This window comes from Giraffa tippelskirchi, chromosome 1 (assembly GCF_054371585.1).
Source record: "Giraffa tippelskirchi isolate mGirTip1 chromosome 1, T2T-mGirTip1v1.2.pri, whole genome shotgun sequence".
In the NCBI taxonomy this organism is placed as follows: Eukaryota; Metazoa; Chordata; class Mammalia; order Artiodactyla; family Giraffidae; genus Giraffa; species Giraffa tippelskirchi.
The window spans coordinates 33524627-33546832 of record NC_137275.1 but is presented as its reverse complement, the minus strand read 5'-3'; the positions used below and the strand labels follow the sequence as shown (position 1 = coordinate 33546832).

Genomic DNA, 22206 nt, shown 5'->3' with positions numbered 1-22206 from the left:
TACTTGTCCTATTTCCAGGACTTCCCCAGTGGCTTAGTTGTAAAGAATCTACCTGCAATGCAGGAGCCTCAGGAGATTCAGGTTCAATCCCTGGGTCAGAAAGATCCCCTGGAGGAGGGCATGGCAACCCACTCCAGTATTTTTGCCTGGAGAATCCCATGGACAGAGGAACCTGGCAGGCTATCGTCCATAGAGCCAAAAAGAGTCAGGCATGACTGCAGTGACTTAGCACACATGTCCTATTTCCACAGAAATAATGTTCTAATGTGCTGCAGTCCATGGGGTCACAAAGAGTCGCACATGACTGAGCAACTGAACTAAACTGAACTGAATGTTCTAAATAAAGGACAAATACACATATCTGGTATATTCATCAAGTGGAAAAAGATGTTAAGTTTTGGTTATTTTGGTTGTTATAACCAGATTTGTTATGATATTTGATTCCTTAATTAGATTGAAATTAACCTTCAAGGTCATATGAAATATTATTAGTATGCATAATTTTAAAAATTAATTTCATGTATATACTATATAATTAAGTTTTAAGTATTCAAATCATTTAAATATTAAAGTCTTTAAGTAATAAAAATAATCCATCAAAGTCTAGATTGTTTTCAATATAACAGTCATACAATACAGTTAATGCTTTCTGTGTAATACAATGATTTTATGTCACAATATTTTACTTATATTTTCATTCTCCATTGGAAAATATGAATGTGTTTTTCATTAAGCAAAAGATAAGGAATACTTTAATATAATATATGTTTTAAGATGGTTAGCATTATAAATATTATCAATATGTTTATATTTTAAAACGCCTTACCTGATTTTCACCCCAAAGACTTTATTTTTAATGTATACCATACAATAATTTACTAATTAAAACAATGGTGGATTATAAAAACCATCCAACAAGCATCTTTTCTGAAAGTTCTCAATAGAGAAAAATTCAAGAATTAAAAGAAAACCTTTGAATGATGACTGATGATATTCTGAGTAATTTTTTAATCACAATGGAATTTAAAGGAATTTCTTATAATATTTTAATTCCCTAAGCGGTGAATGAATCATAATAAACTCTTCCCACTGTTTGATTCAACACTAGTCATTGACACATCAACTTTTACTTCCTAGTCAATAAAAACAAGCTAAGGGCATATTGCAGCAAATCTCTTTATTTATTTTTTTTCTTTTTCAGACAAATCAATTCTAAAAATGTGTTGGTTCCTTCTACCTACAACTCTCCCGAATGCTGAAAACCTTCACATTTTTTAATGGAGAAACATTCAGAGAGGAAAATAATACATTTGTTGTTCATTCATTAAAATCTCTCCCCAATTTCTCCGCTTTCCCCAAGCAGACCTAATTTGACCTCCTTCTCCTTCACATATACACTCCTCTTTTCTTAATGACAAGAATGTCCAGAGAACACAACTATACAATATTTAAGATGATGTCTATTCAAGTAGTTTAAGCTGTAGGGAAAATTTCAGAAAGACTCACCCCATTTTTTGGAAAAGCAATCCATCCCAAATCCCCCATGACAGTCCGTGAATCCAACAAATTCACTAAAAGAGAAAGAACACAAAACTGTATGAATTATCCAAAAATATATCACTATTTTCATAAAGTTATTAAAAGCACATATTGTTTCCATAACTGAAAGTAGATCAAGCATTCATTATGATGAATACAAGAGTAACAATTTAAAGAAAGCATTATTAGGATGCAAGAGAACCAGTAATTTTGAATAACTATTTGGAGAACAATTACAGCAAAAGTATATAAACAAGTCACTACCCTAAATGTTTTTTTTTTTTTTAGTCAAACAAGAATAAAGGAAAAGAGTGAATTAAAAAAAAGAATAAAATGAAAGGTCCACAGGAAACCCAAAAGGACCATCTCCCTTTTTTTAAAGACTGCAGGTCTTGGGATTAAGCTGCAGTCATAAAATTGCAGCTAAGTATACTCTATTTTCTTCTGGAAAGCTGTTATGAAGCAATTAACAAATAATTTACATTAAACAGCAATAAACTATTCCCAAGCTTGTAACATTTTTTGTGATATTAACCAAAATCTGTAATCCAAATTGCAAATTTAATTAAGACATAAATCTACAGACACTTTACCAAGCTTAGAAAATTGTAGCAGTTCTCAAGGTTGTTGCTATAGTTAAATGCCTGTTGCATTCCCAAAGATACTTTCTACTTATATACAACCATAATCCAAAATGTGTTTCTTACAGTACTGTTAGCTACGTTTTTGAAAGGCATATCTCAATTATGGCTGAATACCTTAAAATATTTGTGACTTCCAAGACAGAAGTCATCAATGCAAAAAGAAGGAATGTAAGAGTATGTACACACATATGCACCCACACTCACACTCACAAACTCGTGTACTCACACACACACACATACATACATATATACATAGATACTCAAGGAGTTTATATTTTAACAGGTTCATCACCTATCCCTATGAAATTAAAGTAGTTTGATTTTTCCAGTGGTCATGTATAGATTGGACATATGGACGAGAATTGGACCATAAAGAAGGCTAAGCACTTTTGAATTGTGGTGTTGGAGAAGACTCTTGAGAATCCCTTGGACAGCAAGGAGATCAAATCAGTTAATCCTGAAGAAAATCAACCCTGAAAATTCATTGGAAGGACTGATGTTGAAGCTCCAATACTTTGGCCACTTGCTGCAAAGAGCCGACTCACTGGAAAAGACACTGATGCTGGGAAAGACTGAGGGCAGGAGGATAAGGGTGAGACAGAGGATGAGATGGTTGGATGGCACCATCGACTCAATGGACATGAGTTTGAGCAAACTCCAGGAGATAGGGAAAGAGAGGAAAGCCTGGTACGCTGCCGTACATAAAGTCACAAAAAGTCAGCTTGAACAACAACAAATGGTGTTAATGTGGTCAAATGTTTCAGACCTAGATGATAGGACATTATCTTTCAAATATATTATACCTAAACTGAAAGGATCTACCTGGCATGCTTTGCAGCTGAACCACTTTGAGTGAGGATGGTAGTTGCACCCAAAAGAAACAACTAGGTTAACCCTGAATACATATGTTACACACAAAGGTAATCGTCTATATTAAATTATTAATGCAAAATAAGAAAAAACTTAAAAACCTTAAAAAACAAGATATATACTCAATATTGTAACATACAACTGTCTGTTTTCATTAAGTTCTGAGCTCTTCAACAATAAAAATGCATGTCTACAGAATGTTTGTATTAACTTGCACCTACATACAATAAGGTTTTTTTCGCTAAATTCTTTATAAAATTTGCAGAATAATTATTGCTTAGAGGAAATTGACCCAACTGAAAAAATTGTTGTTTTAAAATAACAAAAACCAAGACCAAACAAATCCAAAATATTCCACTCACTCCACTAAATCTAATTTTGCAGGTAGATTTGAATTTTTTTTCTTTTAACTCTACTGTTGGCTCTTCTGGTTTCTATGGGAATTAGGCGACATTAAACTTAAATGTCCTTGTCCTCATTTTAGTCTTTTCTGGGTCACTAGGGCTGTGTCTAGACATGACTAAATATCAGGGGATTGCAGAACCTAAATCGTTCTGTTTATTCATCTTTATGAGTCATTTTATTCACCTTTGATACTGAGCAGTAGCATATCTGTTTGGACTAAAGTAGAGCAAATGAGCAAACTAAAGGTGTTCTACTGTGATGGTAGCTAAACTGAACTTAATTCCTTGATAACAAAGGAATGTGCATAGGAATTCTAGGATTCCTAACTAGCCTGCCATGAGAAACACAGCACTCTTTGTAAACTTCGTAATATGTGCATCTTGAAATATTCATTATTATCAACACAATTCCAGATGTCTAAAATTTAGTTATTCTCATTTGAATTAACCTTAATCAAAATGACTATTTTTCCTCTTTGTGGTTTAGAAAATATACATATATGAAAATAAATGAATGACCTCAAAATAATAGGTCTGCTGTTAATATCATTTATTGGGAGTTTTCAATATTGGAATTGTTACTGAATACATGAAAATAACTACAATAGGAATGTATATTGCCTTTCTTTTGTTGGTCTTGTCAAAAGATTTTCTTCAAATAAATAGATTAGGAAGTTTATAGGAAATACATGCATGTCACTTTTGAGTGCTGCCTAAAATTGCTTTCCTCCTAGAAACAGATGATTTCATAAAATTCATAATGCAAAGCACATATTTACATATACCATTTTTACTGAACTGGAAATTGAGGGGGAAAAAGAAAAATTAGGTGTTTTGGGTAATTACCTGCAGACTACTATATTATAATTTTGTTCATATAATGCAGAGTAAATTGGGATTTGATGCCTCAAGGAAAATAACTATCTAAAATTAGATCTACATACAATTCGATAGAAAGATAGATACAGATAGAGAGTATGAGAGTTTTTGCATACCTCCAAGTTTTGCACATGCTGCTTTAGCTCTCTCAAATATCCTTCCCCCTTTGTGAACTGCTAACTCTTCATTTGTACTTCAAAACATGTTTTAGAAACTGTCTTCCCAGGAAACCATTTCTGATTCTCCTTTTTCTAAATGTGGGTGAGGTAATATTACTGAATATTTCATTAACACCCAATTCTAATCTCCAAATCATGGAATACACAAAACTGCTTTGTCCCCTTAAAAGAACACCATGTTTTTACTCATGCCTATGAAAATAGCCTGCACTCAGAACATATGTATAGTTGTTTGTTTTATGAATGGATCATTTGGCCAATGGGCAGATCAGGAGGGTGTGGCTGAATCAACACATACTAGTGGTTCTCAATGTGGGTCTCTAATGATGTCTAGAGATATTTTTGATTGTCAAAACTGGGAAGTGGGGGAATATGTGCTACTGGCATCTCATGGTTCTGAAGAAGCCAGGAATGCAACTGACTAAGTAAGCATCCTTCAAAGCACAGCAATATTCTCCCACCCTCCAGGAAAGACTTATCTGGCTCAAATTTCACCAATACCAAAGCTGAGAGACCCTAGTATACACCTACGGTGTTACTATAAATTATCCACTTCCACAATTCCTTGCACAATACATCAGCAGCATGACCTTCATTAACAGAAGCTAACATATTTGGAAGAATTCCTTATGAATCAAAATACTACTCCTAAAAAAAAAAAAAAAAAAACAAAAAAAAACAAAACAAAATACTACTCCTATCTAGGAAAATGAAAGCAATAAAAATTATAGCCTTATTTAGAGAAAAAAAACAGCATTATGAATAGCCAGTACTTCTAATTTAGTACTTCTATTTTAGTAACCAATGTAACAATTATTACAAGTATGTTCTAATAATTTCTAACCATTCATGATGGTATGCATGAAAAAGTTTTATGCCACTAATATTATCAATGCTTCTATATCCTCCATTACTTAAGCTACTAACATAACACCAGTGTAGACATAGGATATATATAAATATGAACTTTCAGAATTTCCTTTTCCAATTTCATTACTGAATTTATTAAAAAAGGGTTTGGCAGTAATGGAGCACAGCCACTAAGTATCTTCTGTGCTACAATTACAGTAATTAAATTTCTCTGAACAGTATATATGCTTGTTGTAAATTGCAATGAATACACAAAGAGTATTGATCCTCATTGTACAACTTAATTAAAACTTGTCCGGGAGAAACCACTAATGAATATAATTAGAGGAAATGTTTGATACCACATTTACTCTGAAGGACATTAATTAGATATCAAAAATTCTATGGAAAATGTTTTCATCCTATTATTTAGATTTTGCAATAAAGCCACACCATCAAACTGAGAGAGTCTTTAAGGTCATTTTCCCTCAGTCTCTGTACATTTAAAATGAAGATGGGCATATTGGTTGGTACTCTAATCAGTAACTAAGAAGACTGATTCTCCAAGAGAAATAACTCTACAGAGGTTAATAAGTATTTAGTCTACTGCAAATACCTAAAGTTACCACAGGAAAAATAAAGACTCACAAATATAAGAACTTTTGAGTAAGTAAAAATCAGTTAACGGCCTCACTAAATAACACGTTATAATAGAAACTAATTCAAACTAATATTAGCTATGTTTGAATTATATTACTACACACCTATAAGACCTTTTAGAACTAACACCTAAAAAAGATGTCCTTTTCATTATAGGAGACTGGAATGCAAAAGTAGGAAGTCAGGAAACACCTGGCGTAACAGGCAAATTTGGCCTTGGAGTATAGAATGAAGCAGGGCAAAGGCTAATAGCGTTTTGCCAAGAGAACACACCAGTCATAGCAAACACACTCTTCGAACAACACAAGAGGAGACTCTACACATGGACATCACCAGATGGTCAACACCGAAATCAGATTGATCATATTCTCTGCCAAAGATGGAGAAGCTCTATACAGTCAGCAAAAACAAGACCGGGAGCTGACTGTGGTTCAGATCATGAACTTCTTATTGCCAAGAAGACTTAATTGAAGAAAGTAGAGAAAACCACTAGACCATTCAGGTATGACCTAAATCAAATCCCTTATGATTATACAGTGGAAGTGACAAATAGATTTAAGGGACTAGATCTGATAGACACAGTGCCTGATGAACTATGGATAGAGGTTCCTGACATTGTACAGGAGACAGGGATGAAGACCATCCCCATGGAAAAGAAATGCAAAAAAGCAAAATGCCTGTCTGAGGAGGCCTTACAAATAGCTGTGAAAAGAAGAGAAGCGAAAAGCAAAGGAGAAAAGGAAAGACATTCCCATCTGAATGCAGAGTTTCAAAGAATAGCAAGGAGAGATAAGAAAGTTATCCTCAGTGATCAACGCAAAGAAATAGAGGAAAACAACAGAATGGGAAAGACTAGAGATCTCTTCAAGAAAATTAGAGATACCAAGAGAACATTTCATGCAAAGATGGGCTCGATAAAGGACAGAAATGGTATGGACCTAACAGAAGCAGAAGATATTAAGAAGAGGTGGCAGGAATACACAGAGGAACTGTACAAAAAAGATCTTCACGACACAGATAATCACGATGGTGTGATCACTCACCTAGAGCCAGACATCCTGGAATGTGAAGTCAAGTAGGCCTTAGAAAGCATCACTATGAACAAAGCGAAGGGAAGTGATGGAATTCCAGTTGAGCTATTTAAAATCCTGAAAGATAATGCTGTGATGGTGCTGCACTCGATATGCCAGCAAATCTGGAAAACTCAGCAGTGGCCACAGGACTGGAAACGGTCAGTTTTCATTCCAATCCTAACGAAAGGCAATGCCAAAGAATGCTCAAACTACCACACAATTGCACTCATCTCACATGCTAATAAAATAATGCTCAAAATTCTCCCTGCCAGACTTCAGCAATACGTGAACCATGAACTTCCAGATGTTCAAGCTGGTTTTAGAGGAACCAGAGATCAAATTGCCAACATCCACTGGATCTTCGAAAAAGCAAGAGTATTTTAGAAAAACGTCTATTTCTGCTTTATTGACTATGCCATAGCCTTTGACTGAGTAGATCACAATAAACTGTGGAAAATTCTGAAAGAGATGGGAATACCAGACCATCTGACCTGTCTCTTGAGAAACCTGTATGCAGGTCAGGAAGCAACAGTTAGAACTGGACATGGAACAACAGACTGGTCCCAAATAGGAAAAGGAGTACATCAAGGCTGTATATTGTCACCCTGCTTATTTAACTTATATGCAGAGTACATCATGAGAAACGCTGGGCTGGAAGAAACACAAGCTGGAATCAAGATTTCTGGAAGAAATATCAATAACCTCAGATATGCAGATGACACCACCCTTATGGCAGAAAGTGAAGAAAAACTAAAGAGCCTCTTGATGAAAGTGAAAAAGGAGAGTGAAAAAGTTGGCTTAAAGCTCAACATTCAGAAAACTAAGATCATAGCATCTGGTCCCATCACTTTATGGGAAATAGATGGGGAAACAGTGGAAACACTGGCTGACTTTATTTTTTGGGGCTCCAAAATGATTGCAGATGGTGATTGCAGCCATGAAATTAAAAAACTCTTACTCCTTGGAAGGAAAGTTATGACCAACCTAGATAGCATATTAAAAAGTAGAGACATTACTTTGCCAACAAAGGTCCATCTAGTGAAAGCTATGGTTTTTCCAGTGGTCATGTATGGATCTGAGAGTTGGACGGTGAAGAAAGCTGAGTGCCGAAGAATTGATGCTTTTGAACTGTGGTGTTGGAGAAGACTCTTGAGAATCCCTTTGACTGCAAGGAGATCCAACCTGTCCATTCTAAAGGAGATCAGTCCTGGGTGTTCATTGGAAGGACTGATGTTGAAGCTGAAACTCCAATACTTTGGCCACCTCATGCGAAGGGTCGACTCATTGGAAAAGACCCTAATGCTGGGAAGGATTGGGGGCAGGAGGAGAAGGGGACAACAGAGGATGAGATGGCTGGATGGCATCACCGACTCGATGGACATGGGTATGGGTAGACTCCGGGAGTTGGTGATCGACAAGGAGGCCTGGCATGCTGCGAATCGCAAAGAGTCGGGACACGACTAAGTGACTGAACTGAACTGAATGACTTTAATGCTTTCCTGAACAGACAGAGAAAAGCTCTTAAAGAACTAACATTCAGAAAAGCCAGAGACTTGCTAGTCCATTCTTTTTGTTAGGATTCAAGAAAAACAAGGGAGGGCAGAAGAAGTAAAATGGAATATTCACAAAAAGAATCCTAAGGCTTCAACTTCACACATTCTAAAAATTAAGGAGTAACTGGAATTATTAAAATATGCTATTTAATGGTTTTAAGTTTCAAATATTTATAACTTGCTGTGTATCGCTCTGACTCCATTGCTTCCTCCTTAATATCTTTCTAATATTAGTCACAAAAAGAAAAAAAAAAATTGAATTTTCCCGGAAAATGTTACCTTGAGCAGAATGAGTTTTAGGACTTTGAAGAGTCAAAAGACAGCTCAAGGACACTTGGTCCCATCACCACCCATGGGTAATGCTTTGAAGGAATGTATGATTTCCTGATGCTGCTGCTGCTGCTAAGTCGCTTCAGTCGTGCCCGACTCTGTGCGACCCCATAGACGGTAGCCCACTAGGCTCCCCCATCCCTGGGATTCTCCAGGCAAGAACACTGGAGTGGGTTGCCATTTCCTTCTCCAATGCATGAAAGTGAAAGTGAAGTCGCTCAGTCATGTCCGACCCTTAGCGACCCCATGGACTGCAGCCTACCAGGCTCCTCCGTCCATGGGAGTTTCCAGGCAAGAGTACTGGAGTGGGGTGCCATTGCCTTCTCCCGATGACAAGAAGTTAAAAGGAGAGCCAAAAGGCATATTCTTAGTATTACATTGTTTCTGTTTCTCCTATGATCTTCACATTAACAAAGAAACATAATTACAGTGGTAGTCAGACTTCCCCCACAGTATGAAGAAAATACTTTGGATTAGTAGCAGATAGCATGAGATTCTTTCTCTAAAGGGATTGAATCAAAGTTCCATTGAACACAGTAGAGTTCTGATGGATATCTGCTTATTGATTCTTTTCTTTTTTTTCAAATAAATTTATTTATTTTAGTTGGGGGCTAATTACTTTACAATATTGTAGTAGTTTTTGCCATACATTGACATGAATCAGCCATGGGTTTACATGTGTTCCCCTTCCTGAACCCCCCTCCCACCTCCCTCCCCATCCCATCCCTCTGGGCCATCCCATCCCTCTGGGCCATCCCATTGCCCCAGCCCTGAGCATTTGTCTCATGCATCGAACATGGAATGGTGTTCTGTTTCACATATGATAATATACATGTTTCAATGCTATTCTCCCAGAACGTCCCACCCTCACCTTCTCCCTCAGAGTCCATAAGACTGTTCTATGTATCTGTGTCTCTTATTCTGTCTCGCATATAGGGTTATCATTGCCATTTTTCAAATTCCATATATATGCATTAGTATACTGTATTGATGTTTTTCTTTCTGGCTTACTTCACTCTGTATTATGGGCTCCAGTTTCATCCATCTCAATAGAACTGATTCAAACGTATTTTTTTTAATGGCTGAGTAATATTCCACGGTGTATATGTACCACAGCTTCCTTATCCATTCGTCTGCTGATGGACATCTAGGTTGCTTCCATGTCCTGGCTATTGTAAACAGTGCTGCGATGAACATTGGGGTACATGCGTCTCTTTCAATTCTGGTTTCCTCGGTGTGTATGCCCAGCAGTGGGATTGCTGGGTCATATGGCAGTTCTATTCCCAGTCTTTTACGGAACCTCCACACTGTTCTCCATAGTGGCTGTACTAGTTTGCATTCCCACCAGCAGTGTAAGAGTGTTCCCTTTTCTCCACACCCTCTCCAGCATTTATTGCTTGTAGACTTTTGGATAGCAGCCATTCTGACTGGTGTGAAATGGTACCTCATTGTGGTTTTGATTTGCATTTCTCTAATAATGAGTGATGTTGAGCATCTTTTCATGTGTTTGTTAGCCATCTGTATGTCTTCTTTGGAGAAATGTCTGTTTAGTTCTTTGGCCCATTTTTTGATTGGGTCCTTTATTTTTCTGGAATTCAGCTGCAGTAGTTGCTTGTATATTTTAGAGATTAATTGTTTGTCTGTTGCTTCGTTTGCTATTATTTTCTCCCATTCTGAAGGCTGTCTTTTCACCTTGCTTATAGTTTCCTTTGTTGTGCAAAAGCTTTTAATTTTAATTAGGTCCCATTTGTTTATTTTTGCTTGATGGATACCTGCTTATTGATTCTCATTTAACAATATCAGAAAAGCTACTAGATTCAATTACACCACACACTTAACAAATTTGTGGGAATAAACCCCAGATATACAGCTGTCCAGTCTCTCTCCAAGGCCCCATTTCGCACAGATATGATTTCTTGCTTCTGGATTAAATTTTATAATTTGACAACTGCTGCAGGGAACAAAGAACACTTGGAAAAAGGAGTGCAGAGAATGAGGACATGTGTTTCCCATTGGAAAACAAATTTGTAAATTTGGTAAGAATTATTTTTTAGGTTTAGGGTTGTTACACAGTTTCTGGCATCTTTGCATGAAAGCAAGACTCTATAACTGTATTTCTACAGTGAATAGGACAGTATTCATTTCTTTTATAATTCTGAGCAATGTAATTATGTAATCTTTTTTATGAAAAAAATGTAAGGAAGTATATGAGAAAAGGAACTTATTCAGTGTTTACTATGAATCAGGTTTGACTGTGCGGATCACAAAAAACTATGGAAAATTCTTAAAGATATGGGAATATCAGACCACCCGACCTGCCTCCTAAGAAATCTGTATGCAGGACAAGAAGCAACAGTTAGAACTGGACATGGAACAACAGACTGGTTCCAAATAGGAAAAGGAGTACGTCAAGGCTGTATACTGTCACCCTGCTTATCAAACTTATATGCAGAGCACATCATGCGAAATGCCGGGCTGGATGAAGCACAAGCTGGAATCAAGACTGCCAGGAGAAATATCAATAACCTCAGGTATGCAGATGACACCACCCTTATGGCAGAAATAGAAGAACTAAAGAGCCTGTTGATGAAAGTGAAAGAGAAGAGTGAACAAGTTGGCTTAAAACTCAACAGTTTGAAAACTAAGATCATGGCATCTGGTCCCATCACTTCATGGCAAATAGATGGGGAAACAGTGGAAACAGTGTCAGACTTTATTTTTGGGGGCTTCAAAATGACTGCAGATGGTGATTGCAGCCATAAAATTAAAAGATGCTTGCTCCTTGGGAGAAAAGTTATGACTAAACTAGATAGCATATTAAAAAGCAGAGACATTACTTTGCCAACAAAGTCCATCTAGTCAAAGCTATGGTTTTTCCATTTGTCATGTATGGATGTGAGGGTTGGACTATAAAGAAAGCTGAGTGCCAAAGAATTGATGCTTTTGAACTGTGGTGTTGGAAGAGATTCTTGAGAGTCCCTTGGACTGCAGTGAGATCAAACCAGTCAATTCTAAAGGAAATCATTCCTGAGTTTTCATTGAAAGGACTGATGCTGAGGTTGAAACTCCAACACCTTTGGCCATCTGATGTGAAGAACTGACTCATTTGAAATGTCCCTGATGCTGGGAAAGGTTGAAGGCAGGAGGAGAAGGGGACAACAGCGGGTGAGATGGTTGGATGGCATCACCGACTAGATGGACATGAGTTTGAGTAAACTCCGGGAGTTGGTGATGGACAGGGAAGCCTAGCATGCTGCAGTCCATGTGGTCACAAAGAGTCGGACACGACTGAGCAACTGAACTAAACTGATCTATCACACACTCTAATCTATCATATATATAAGTCTTATCTATCTATCTATATTCTTTTATTTAATGACCCCAACAAACCTACAAGTCTTCCCAGTTGGTGCAAGTGATAAAGGAACAGTCTACCAATACAGGAGACACAGAGATGCAGATTCGAGCCCTGCACCAGGATGATCCCCTGGAGTAGGAAATGGCAACACATTCCAGTGTTTCTTTCCTGGCAAATTCCATGGACAGAGGAGCCTGGCAGTCTGCAGTCCTTTGGGACACAAGAGTCAAAATGTCTGTGCATGCAAATGCATGAACCTCAACAGAACACTGAGAGCTTGCAGTCTCATTCAGAATCCTAGCAGGGAAATCGAGGAAGGAAGAAAACCTGAGGCAATACCTGAGGCCTTCATGACAGACCATAAGCCTTGCTTATGGCTTTCCATAATCAAGTTCCTCACTTAGAGCCTAGACACCTAATACCTTGATTACAGCCACCTATCTCCCAGGACACCCAAAAGCCATGAAATAAAACACTAGTTATAAATGAATCTATTTGCACAGGAACCATGACTATGAAACACTGCTTGTGAAAAATCTTACAATCTATAAGACTGGTTTTGAAGACTGTGATAACCATGTAGCTCTGAGTTACTAATATTGCTTATGTTTTGGTAGGATATGGTCATGACTCCCCATGGATACTCTCTCACCTTTCATCTTCAGTGACAATGTATTTCTGTGGTTTTCTTTTACTTCTCTGGCAATGTGTTTCCATGATAAGCTCCTCTTCCTCTACCAATCCCTCAAACCTTGGCTTTAATCAATCCTCTATTTTTGTAGACTGTCTTATCACTCTACATCAATGATTCTTGCTGCTGCTGTTTAGTTGCTCAGTCATGTCCAACTCTTTGTGACCCAATGGACTGTAGTCTGCCAGGCTCCTCTGTTCACGGGATTCTCCAGGCAAGAATATTGGAGTGGGTTGCCATTTCCTTCTCCAAATTTTAAGTCTGAGTCAATGATTCTTGACTCGGACTTTAAATGAGAATAAAAAAAAGAACCTTTTGTAAAGAACAAATGTCTTGGCACCAATCCATACATCCTGAATCAGACTATTCAGGATGGAGAATGGCTAGGATATTTCATTTTTGTTTGTTGGTTGGTTTTAGAGGTAATATTAGCACACACCCCTTTGTAAGGATCCCTATAGAGGAGGGATGAACTTCCATGTCTTCAGTTGTAATGTAAATATTAATAATCATCCAAATCCATATATTTTTTCATCTCTTTCTCTCCTGAAAGTCCTATCAACTTGTAAAACTATCCATTAGTTATTAACACATTCATGACTTGTGGTTATCCCAAATTCAACCTGTCCCCAAACGAACAAAGTATCTTCCCTGAACACACAATGAAAGGTCCTCCTTCCATGGTCTCTATTTCAGGGAATGCAACGGCATAGAATCAGCTGTTCCATCCAGAAATCTGTGAGTCACCTTTGCCTTCCTTCACTTATAGCCCCCATATTGAATCAGTAACCAAACCCCACCAATGGTAACTCTATCCTGCATATAACTTTCTGAACTGCCTGCTCTATTTCATTCCATAGCAGAACCAGTCCAGTCAAATCCTTGCCATAATTTTAACTTGAGAAACCTCCTAACTGGTTTCTCAGCAGAGAGGCACAATCCTTGAAAATGTCCACAAAACACTGCATCCAGAAAGACCTTTCTAAGCCACCAATGTGGTCATTCCACTCTCCTACTTCAAACCTTGTATTTGTGTCTTATCGTTTTTAATATAAGTTCTTCCAGAATAACTGGTCTCTATTTTCTTCTCTAGTTTCAATCAGGCTTTTCCCTCTTTCTCTTTCCACAATTTAGCAATGCTGCACTTACTTCAGTTCCAATTATGTGGTCTTACTATTAATTCAGTTCTGTCCAATGAGCTGTGAAGGTGATCTACAAGTGAAAGGAGCTTTTATGAAGAAAACATAAGAAAGGGCAACTCCGGGCTGCCTTAAAAGTAGCTGGATAAGGGTATATTTCCTGGAACTGATGCAGCCATCTAAAGTCAGCAGGAGAGCAAAGCCTACAGACTAGGGTTGGAAGAGCAAAGGGATGAGAAGTATGTGGTCCAGATTATATTCAGAATTGCTAATCCACCTAAATTTGAAGTCTTCCTCTCTTAGGACTTTCGGTTATACGGGAAATAATCAGATTTGCTGTTTAATCCAGTGGGAAGTGATTTGCTGTAATTTGCAGAGGAAGACATCCTCACACACAACTTCTAAGTAGCAGAAATTGGAGCAAACTTTAGTCTCTCTTATTCCAGAAGTCTGTTCTTCTTCTGTCATGTCTCAATACTTCCGACTTAAATATATTTGACCTAAAGAATTCCAGTGATATTTTAAACCATCAGATTATCTTTGAATTGATATCAAAGAAGATGATTTTTTGTCTTTCTAAATCTTATTAACTCATTGTTGACTATAGCAATAATCACTGCCTTTGTTTCTTAAAATAGATTCACCTCTTTTCATTTTGTTCTTTTTGCCTTTCTGTTTTGTTTCAAAATGTTTTCCATCATCATAAACAAAGACGTTTCAGCCACTGCTCTTTGAAAATTAAGCAGAAGCACAGTCATACCATGAAGCCTGCAACCCTGAAGGAAGCAGAAATCAATCAGAAACACACACTAAAGGTTTTGAATTGTTAATATACTCTAAAATTGTAAACTCAGGGAGATGGCAAAGAGGGATTGAAAATTCATATCCACAAGTTAGTCCATACAGAGTGTTTAGGCAAAGGTAACTCTGAAATCCACTGACAGCAAAATTATGAGTAATGAGCAGTCTGCTCCCTTCACAGGACACACAGCATGGAAAGAGCAAAACCATATGGTTTTCAGCGGCTACCTTGTCAGGTGCCGTAACCAAACTAGTCTGATTTTACATATTGTTTTTATTCTAAAAATTAAAGTCAAACTAGATGACATAACAGGCTTGGAATCTGTCATAATACAGAATATGCTCATTTAATTCCACTCTACAATGTATGTAAATAATATATGAAGCTCTTTCTTAGAAAATGGAATCCTCAAATCCTCAACATTTGAAATAAATGCACACATTCAAATTCACTTTGAGAATGGGTCACTGTACAGAGAATACTTATCAGCCCTATGGTTTTGGTTTGTAACTGTGTGAGCTTGTAGAAGTGATTTTACTTTCAGGGATTCAACTCTCATATCTGTAGTATCAGTGACTAATCCTAATAAAATTATATGTTTCTGTAGTTAATAGTCATTATATTACTTACTCCTAACAATGATTCTTCGGTATGCTATTTTCCCCACTTCACAAACAAGGAAATTGAAGTTGAGGAAAGCTAAACAGGGCAGGGGTCTAAGGTCACTGGAGTGGTTGCCATTTCCTCCTCCAGAGGATCTTCCTGACCCAGGGATAGAAGTTGCACCTCCTATGTCTCTGGTATCTCCTGCACTGCAATTGGATGATTTATCTCACGAGATATCCGGGAATCCGCAACAAACACACAACCAGAATCTAAATCTATCTAACTCCAGAGCTCTTTTTCTTACTTCTGATCACATTTGCCCCAATATCTGACTTATTGAGTCCAAAAGATCCCTCCTTTGAAATTCTCAATTTCTATATATTCAATGACTTTTACTAAATCAGTGATTTTTTAATAACATGTTACAGAAGCCAGCATCTCCCATAATGCTCTAGTGGCGCTGTATATAAGATAGAAATCTTCAGATCTATTAGTATAAACAGCAGACATTAGTTTTTCCTGGAAAAATCACAATTTAGTATCAAATTCCCAGCAGCAAGGTGTAAGATCTTGGAAAGCAAAAGGGTAAGATGAATCCTGTCTTTCTAATTTTTATTTTATTATTCACTATGCTTTAAGCATGCCATTGGGGCAAAACAGGGTGTAAGTTTGTCAAAATATACCTTATTGTTAAGTATCAAAAAGCATACATAAAACGGAAAATGTATGCAAAGCTGACTCATTTGGAATGAATCCTTACCCCAGTCCCTAATTACTCCTAATGTTTGACTGAAGTATACCAAACTGCAAAACAATCTATATAATAATTAGCTTTCCAGCCTTCAGGGTAGGATAAGATGATTAGATCTGATCATGTACTAAAACAGAGAGAAATCTTCACAAATTCAGTCTGAAATTTAAGGTGATGGCATTTCAAAAATTCACAAATAACTCTATGGCCCAGTAGTCTTATTGTGAAATGAAAAGTAGCCCAAATTTTTGCTGGCAACTTGAGTTATTATCCCTATGTCAGTCTTGTGGCTTAGTTAAAACTGAATTCTGATGTAAACCCTACAGAATAAAATTTTGTTATCTAAAATGGAAATATATATATATATATGTATTACAATAAACCCTTGGATAAAAATCTGTCCTCAAAAACAAGTCAAAATATAAAGCAATACAGAAAGAAGTACAAGCAAATATTGTGTCCAATAATTTTAGGTGGCTGAACATAAACATTTTAGTATCCAGCTTTAATTATCAATTTCAAAATAGCTAGCAAGATTTATTACAGCAGGAAAGTAATTTTAAATCATTTCTTAAAAATACAATAAATTAAGTATCTTTACAAGTTCTAAGATTGATGATCTAGTAGCAATAATTCTTGCCTAGTTAATCTGGTGCCTAAAATGTATTTTTGGTCAAAATATAACCATAGTAGTTGGCTACTTCTCCTTTTACAATGGGTATAAAGGAAAAGAAAAAGATAACTAAAATAAAATAAAAGTATTTTCTCATTTCAGTAGTACTCTATCAGATGTTATTTTATGCCCATTAATTACTCACATCCTTTCTCCTTCCCTGGTATTAGAATCCCACTTGTGTTTGGAGTGGTAATGTGTCCACCAGACAACAGGTCATGACTGGCCTTAGCAAATAACAATCCTCATGTTTCTATAAACTTAGCCTCCACTGAACTGTGGGGCCTTGTTACATAGGTCTGAAATTTCCCTTGTCAGTCTCTGGAAAAGTTTTGTTGTCTTAGCTGAAGGAATAGTGTAGCAGAGATGATTCTTGACTCTTCCCTTTCCCCTCCTCTTGTTCTGAACTGGATGTGATGCTTGGAGGTGCACCAGCTTTCTGTCAGCCATGAGGCAATAGGTTTGTGAGTACAGTGAAAAAAGACATAATGATTCCTATCCTGATATCATTAAGCCACTGAACCCAGACACCAGACATCTATCCTGAAACCTCTTCCTCAAACATTTTTTAACCCTCTACATTTTAAGTCACTGTTGAAGAGATTTATTATTTTCAACCTAATTATATGTAATTTTGGGGGGGCTCCAAAATCACTGCTGATGGTGATTGCAGCCATGAAATTAAAAGACGCTTACTCCTTGGAAGGTAGGTTATGGCCAACCTAGATAGCATATTTAAAAGCAGAGACATTACTTTGCCAACAAAAGTCCGTCTAGTCAAGGCTATGGTTTTTCCAGTGGTCATGTATGGATGTGAGAGTTGGATGGTGAAGAAAGCTGAGCACCAAAGAATTTATGCTTTTGAACTGTGGTGTTGGAGAAGACTCTTGAGAGTCCCTTGGACTGCAAGGAGATCCAATCAATCCATCCTAAAGGAGATCAATCCTGGGTGTTCATTGGAAGGACTGATGTTGAAGCTGAAACTCCAATACTTTGTCCACCTCATGCGAAGAGTTGACTCATTGGAAAAGACCCTAATGCTGGGTAGGATTGCGGGCAGGAGGAGAAGGGGACGACAGAGGATGAGATGGTTGGATGGCATCACCGACTCGATGGACATGGGTTTGGGTGGACTCCGGGAATTGGTGGTGGACAGAGAGGCCTGGTGTGCTGCAATTCACGGGGTCGCAAAGAGTCGGACACAACTGAGCAACTGAAATGAACTGAATTATATGTAATGCAACTAATATATAGATAGGAAGAAGTCTAGTTCACTGCTTTAACTTCTATTCAAGTTCTATGGGCACCTGCCATGAATGAGCATTCATTTGTTCACAAATATTATTAAGCATCTACTTAAGTACCAAGAAATGTTCTCATCCTTGGGGATATTTCCCTTGTGGCTTAGATGGTAAAGAATCTGCCTGCAATTCAAGAGACCCAGGTTTGATCCTTGGATTGGGAAGATCTCCCACAGAAGCAAATGGCTACCCAATTTAGTATTCTTGCCTGGAGAATCCCATGGACAGAGGAGTCTGGCTGGCTACAGTCCATGGGGACACAAAGAGTCAGGTATGACTAAGTAACTAACACTTTCACTTCACTTTTTACTTGGGGTTACATCAGTGCATAAAACAGGAAGTGTCTTGCTGATTATTCAACCTCCCAGTTGCTTAGCCCTGAGGATAGACACTAGCTTGAATTTATATTACCTATGAAATAATCCTGCTGTATCCTGCGATTCAGACTCTCTTAGGGTTTAATTATCTGAATTAACATTTGGCATTCAGGGATTTATATGAACACATTCAAAAGGAAGGCAATATTATTTAGGAATGTAAAGGGGAAATATTAATCAAAGCATACACTTGGGGATCAGTTCTGATATCAATGGTTCTATCACTGACTTTGTGCCAAACCATAGTCAGAATCATTTTTAACTTTGATATTTATTTTTACAATTCTCTAACATTTCACATGCCCTTATTGTACATAGTGTTATCTGATAATAATATACATGACCTTTAGTCTGAGCATATTTTCATATGTTCCTTTTAGAGATTAAAAATAGAAACCAGTTATATAGCATTTTCTGGTGTGTGTGTGTGTGTGTGTGTGTGTGTGTGTGTGTGTGTGTGTGTGTGTGTGTATATACACACACACATATATTCTAAAAGTACAGATTCTCATGTTCTAAATATCCAGATTTCCACATGACTTGCTTTAATGAAGTTTGATTCAGTGAGCTTAGGAGGCTCCAGACATGACACATTTAACCATGTTTTGAGGTTGGCTCCAATGAGTGCCTCTGGGATAGGAACCATTGGTTCAAAACAAACTTTACCAGACATTATAACTTACTTTTAGAAAGACTGTTAGAAAGCTGTAAGTCAGAATCACAGCATACTGATCTTCTATACAACATTCTTTTTTTATTATAACACAGTGGTTTTCACACTGAGCCCACAATGGCTCCTGTGGTTCTAAAGAGATGTCTCAGAGGCACAAGCCGATGAAGGGAGCAAAGAGCTAAAAACAGAGCCAGGAAACCCAACAACTCTGTTGTTATCTGCTTCACGTATTGGGCTTCCACAATTACTTCTTTTGAATGAGAAATTCTGCAGCTATTTTAAGAAAAAAAATTTGAAAATCACTTTCAATATTTTGCCCTTGGGTTTCAACAATGACTTACATAAGAATCTATTAGATTAAAATCAGTTCTGCATAGTTTGAAAATTGTAAAGAATTATTGTTCATGGCATTGTTCAATACCCCAAACACAAACAACACTGTGACCAGTTTCTCTCAAAATCCAGAGTCAGGAAAAAACTGCTTTTTCCTGATGAAATGATACATTTTCTGCCAGAAAATGAAACCTCCATAACGCAAAACTTATGCTTGTTTTCTATTCAATTGCTTCAGCATTATGATAATAAGATTTTCTTGATGTAAGTTTTCCATGTCTTCATATAATTTGCTCATATTATTCTTACATTAATTGATTTTTCATAAACTTGTAGTTTTGTAATAAAATATGATCCCTTCCTTGAATTATGGTATGCATAAAAATACAAATTATAATATTTAGGTATATTTAACTAAATATATGCAAGATAAGACTCTACACAGGGACATCACCAGATGGTCAATACTGAAATCAAATTGATTATATTCTTTGCAGCCAAAGATAGAGAAATTCTATACAGTCAGCAAAAATAAGACCAGGAGCTGACTGTGGCATAGACCATGAACTTCTTATTGACAAATTCAGACTTAAAATTGAAGAAAGTAGGGAAAACCACTAGACCATTCAGGTATGACCTAAATCAAATCCCTGATTATACAGTGGAAGTGACAAATAGATTCAAGGGATTAGATCTAATAGACAGAGTGCATGAAGAACTATGGGCAAAAGTTCGTGACATTGTACAGGAGGCAGGGCTCAAGACCATCACAAAGGAAAAGTAATGCAAAAGGGCAAAACGGTTGTCTGAGGAGGCCTTACAAATAGCTGTGAATAGAAGAGAAGCAAAAGGCAAAGGAGAAAAGGAAAGATATACCCATGTGAATGCAGAGCTCCAAAGAATAGCAAGGAGAGATAAGAAAGACTTCCTCAGTGATCAATGCAAAGAAATAAGAGGAAAACAATAGAATGGGAAAGTCTAGAGATCTCTTCAAGAAAATTAGAGATAGTAAAGAAACATTTCATGCAAAGAGGGGAAAATAAAGGACAGAAATGTATGGACCTAACAGAAGCAGAAGATATTAAGAAGAGGTGGCAAGAATACACAGAAGAACTATACGAAAAAGATCTTAATGACCCAGATAATCACGGTGGTGTGATCACAAATCTCAAGCCAGACATCCTGGAATGCCAAATCAAGTGAGCCATAGGAACTATCACTAGGAACAAAGCTAGTGGAGGTGATGGAATTCCAGTTGAGCTATTTCAAATCCTGAAAGATGATGCTGTGAAAGTGCTGCACTCAACATACCAGCAAATTTGGAAAACTCAGCACTATCCACAGGACTGGAAAAGGTCACTTTTCATTCCAATCCCAAAGAAAAGGGATGCCAAAGAATGCTCAAACTACCACATAATTGCACTCATTTCACACGCTAGCAAAGTAATGCTCAAAATTCTCCAAGCCAGGCTTCAACAGTATGTAAACCTTGAACTTCCAGATGTTCAAGCTGGGTTTAGAAAAGGCAGAGGAACCAGAGATCAAATTGCCAACATCCGATGGATCATCAAAAAAACAAGAGAGTACCAGAAAAACATCTATTTCTGCTTTATTGACTATGCCAAAGCCTTTGACTGTGTGGACTATAACAAACTGTGGAAAATTCTGAAAGAGATGGGAACACCAGACCACCCGACCTGCCTCCTGAGAAATATGTATGCAGCTCAAGAAGCAATAGTTAGAACTGGACATGGAACAACAGACTGCATCCAAATAGGAAAAGGAGTACGTCAAGGCTGTATATTGTCACCCTGCTTATTTAACTTATATGCACAGTACATCACGAGAAACACTGGTCTGGATGAAGCACAAGCTGGAATCAAGATTGCCAGAAGAAATATTAATAACCTCAGATATGCAGATGACACTACCCTTATGGCAGAAAAAGAAGAACTAAAGAGCCTCTTGATGAAAGTGAAAGAGGAGAGTTAAAAAATTGGCCTAAAACTGAACATTCAGAAACCTAAGATCTGGGCATCTGGTCCCATCACTTCATGGCAAATAGATGGGGAAACAGTGGGAACAGATTTTATTTTGGGGGGCTCCAAAATCACTGTTGATGGTGACAGCAGCCATGAAATTAAAAGATGTTTGCTCTTTGGAAGAAAATTTATGACAAACCTAGGCAGCATATTAAAAAGCAGAGACATTACTTTGCCAAAAAATGTCCATCTAGTCAAAGCTATGGTTTTTCCAGTAGTCATGTATGGATGTGAGAGTTTGACTATAAAGAAAGCTGAGTGCCGACGAACAGATGCTTTTGACCTGTGATATTGGAAAAGATTCTTGAGAGTCCCTTGGACTGCAAAGAGATCCAACCAGTCCATCCTAAAGAAAATCAATCCTGAATATTCACTGGAAAGACTGATACTAAAGCTGAAACTCCAATACTTTGGCCACCTGATGTGAAGAACTGACTCAATGGAAAAGACCCTGATGCTGTGACAGGTTGAAGGCAGGAG

The 22206-nt window shown here is 37.3% G+C and overlaps 1 protein-coding gene across 12 annotated transcripts in view; it reads right to left on the bottom strand.

The window, feature by feature from the left end:
• EPHA5 (EPH receptor A5) overlaps positions 1-22206 on the bottom strand; it is a 394095-nt gene that overhangs the window by 357502 nt on the left and 14387 nt on the right. For all 12 annotated transcript variants that reach the window (XM_081504964.1, XM_081504794.1, XM_081505053.1 and 9 more), the window contains exon 2: positions 1507-1571. In XM_081504964.1, the coding sequence (XP_081361090.1) occupies positions 1507-1571 (65 nt within the window). The remainder of the gene's footprint in view (positions 1-1506; positions 1572-22206) is intronic.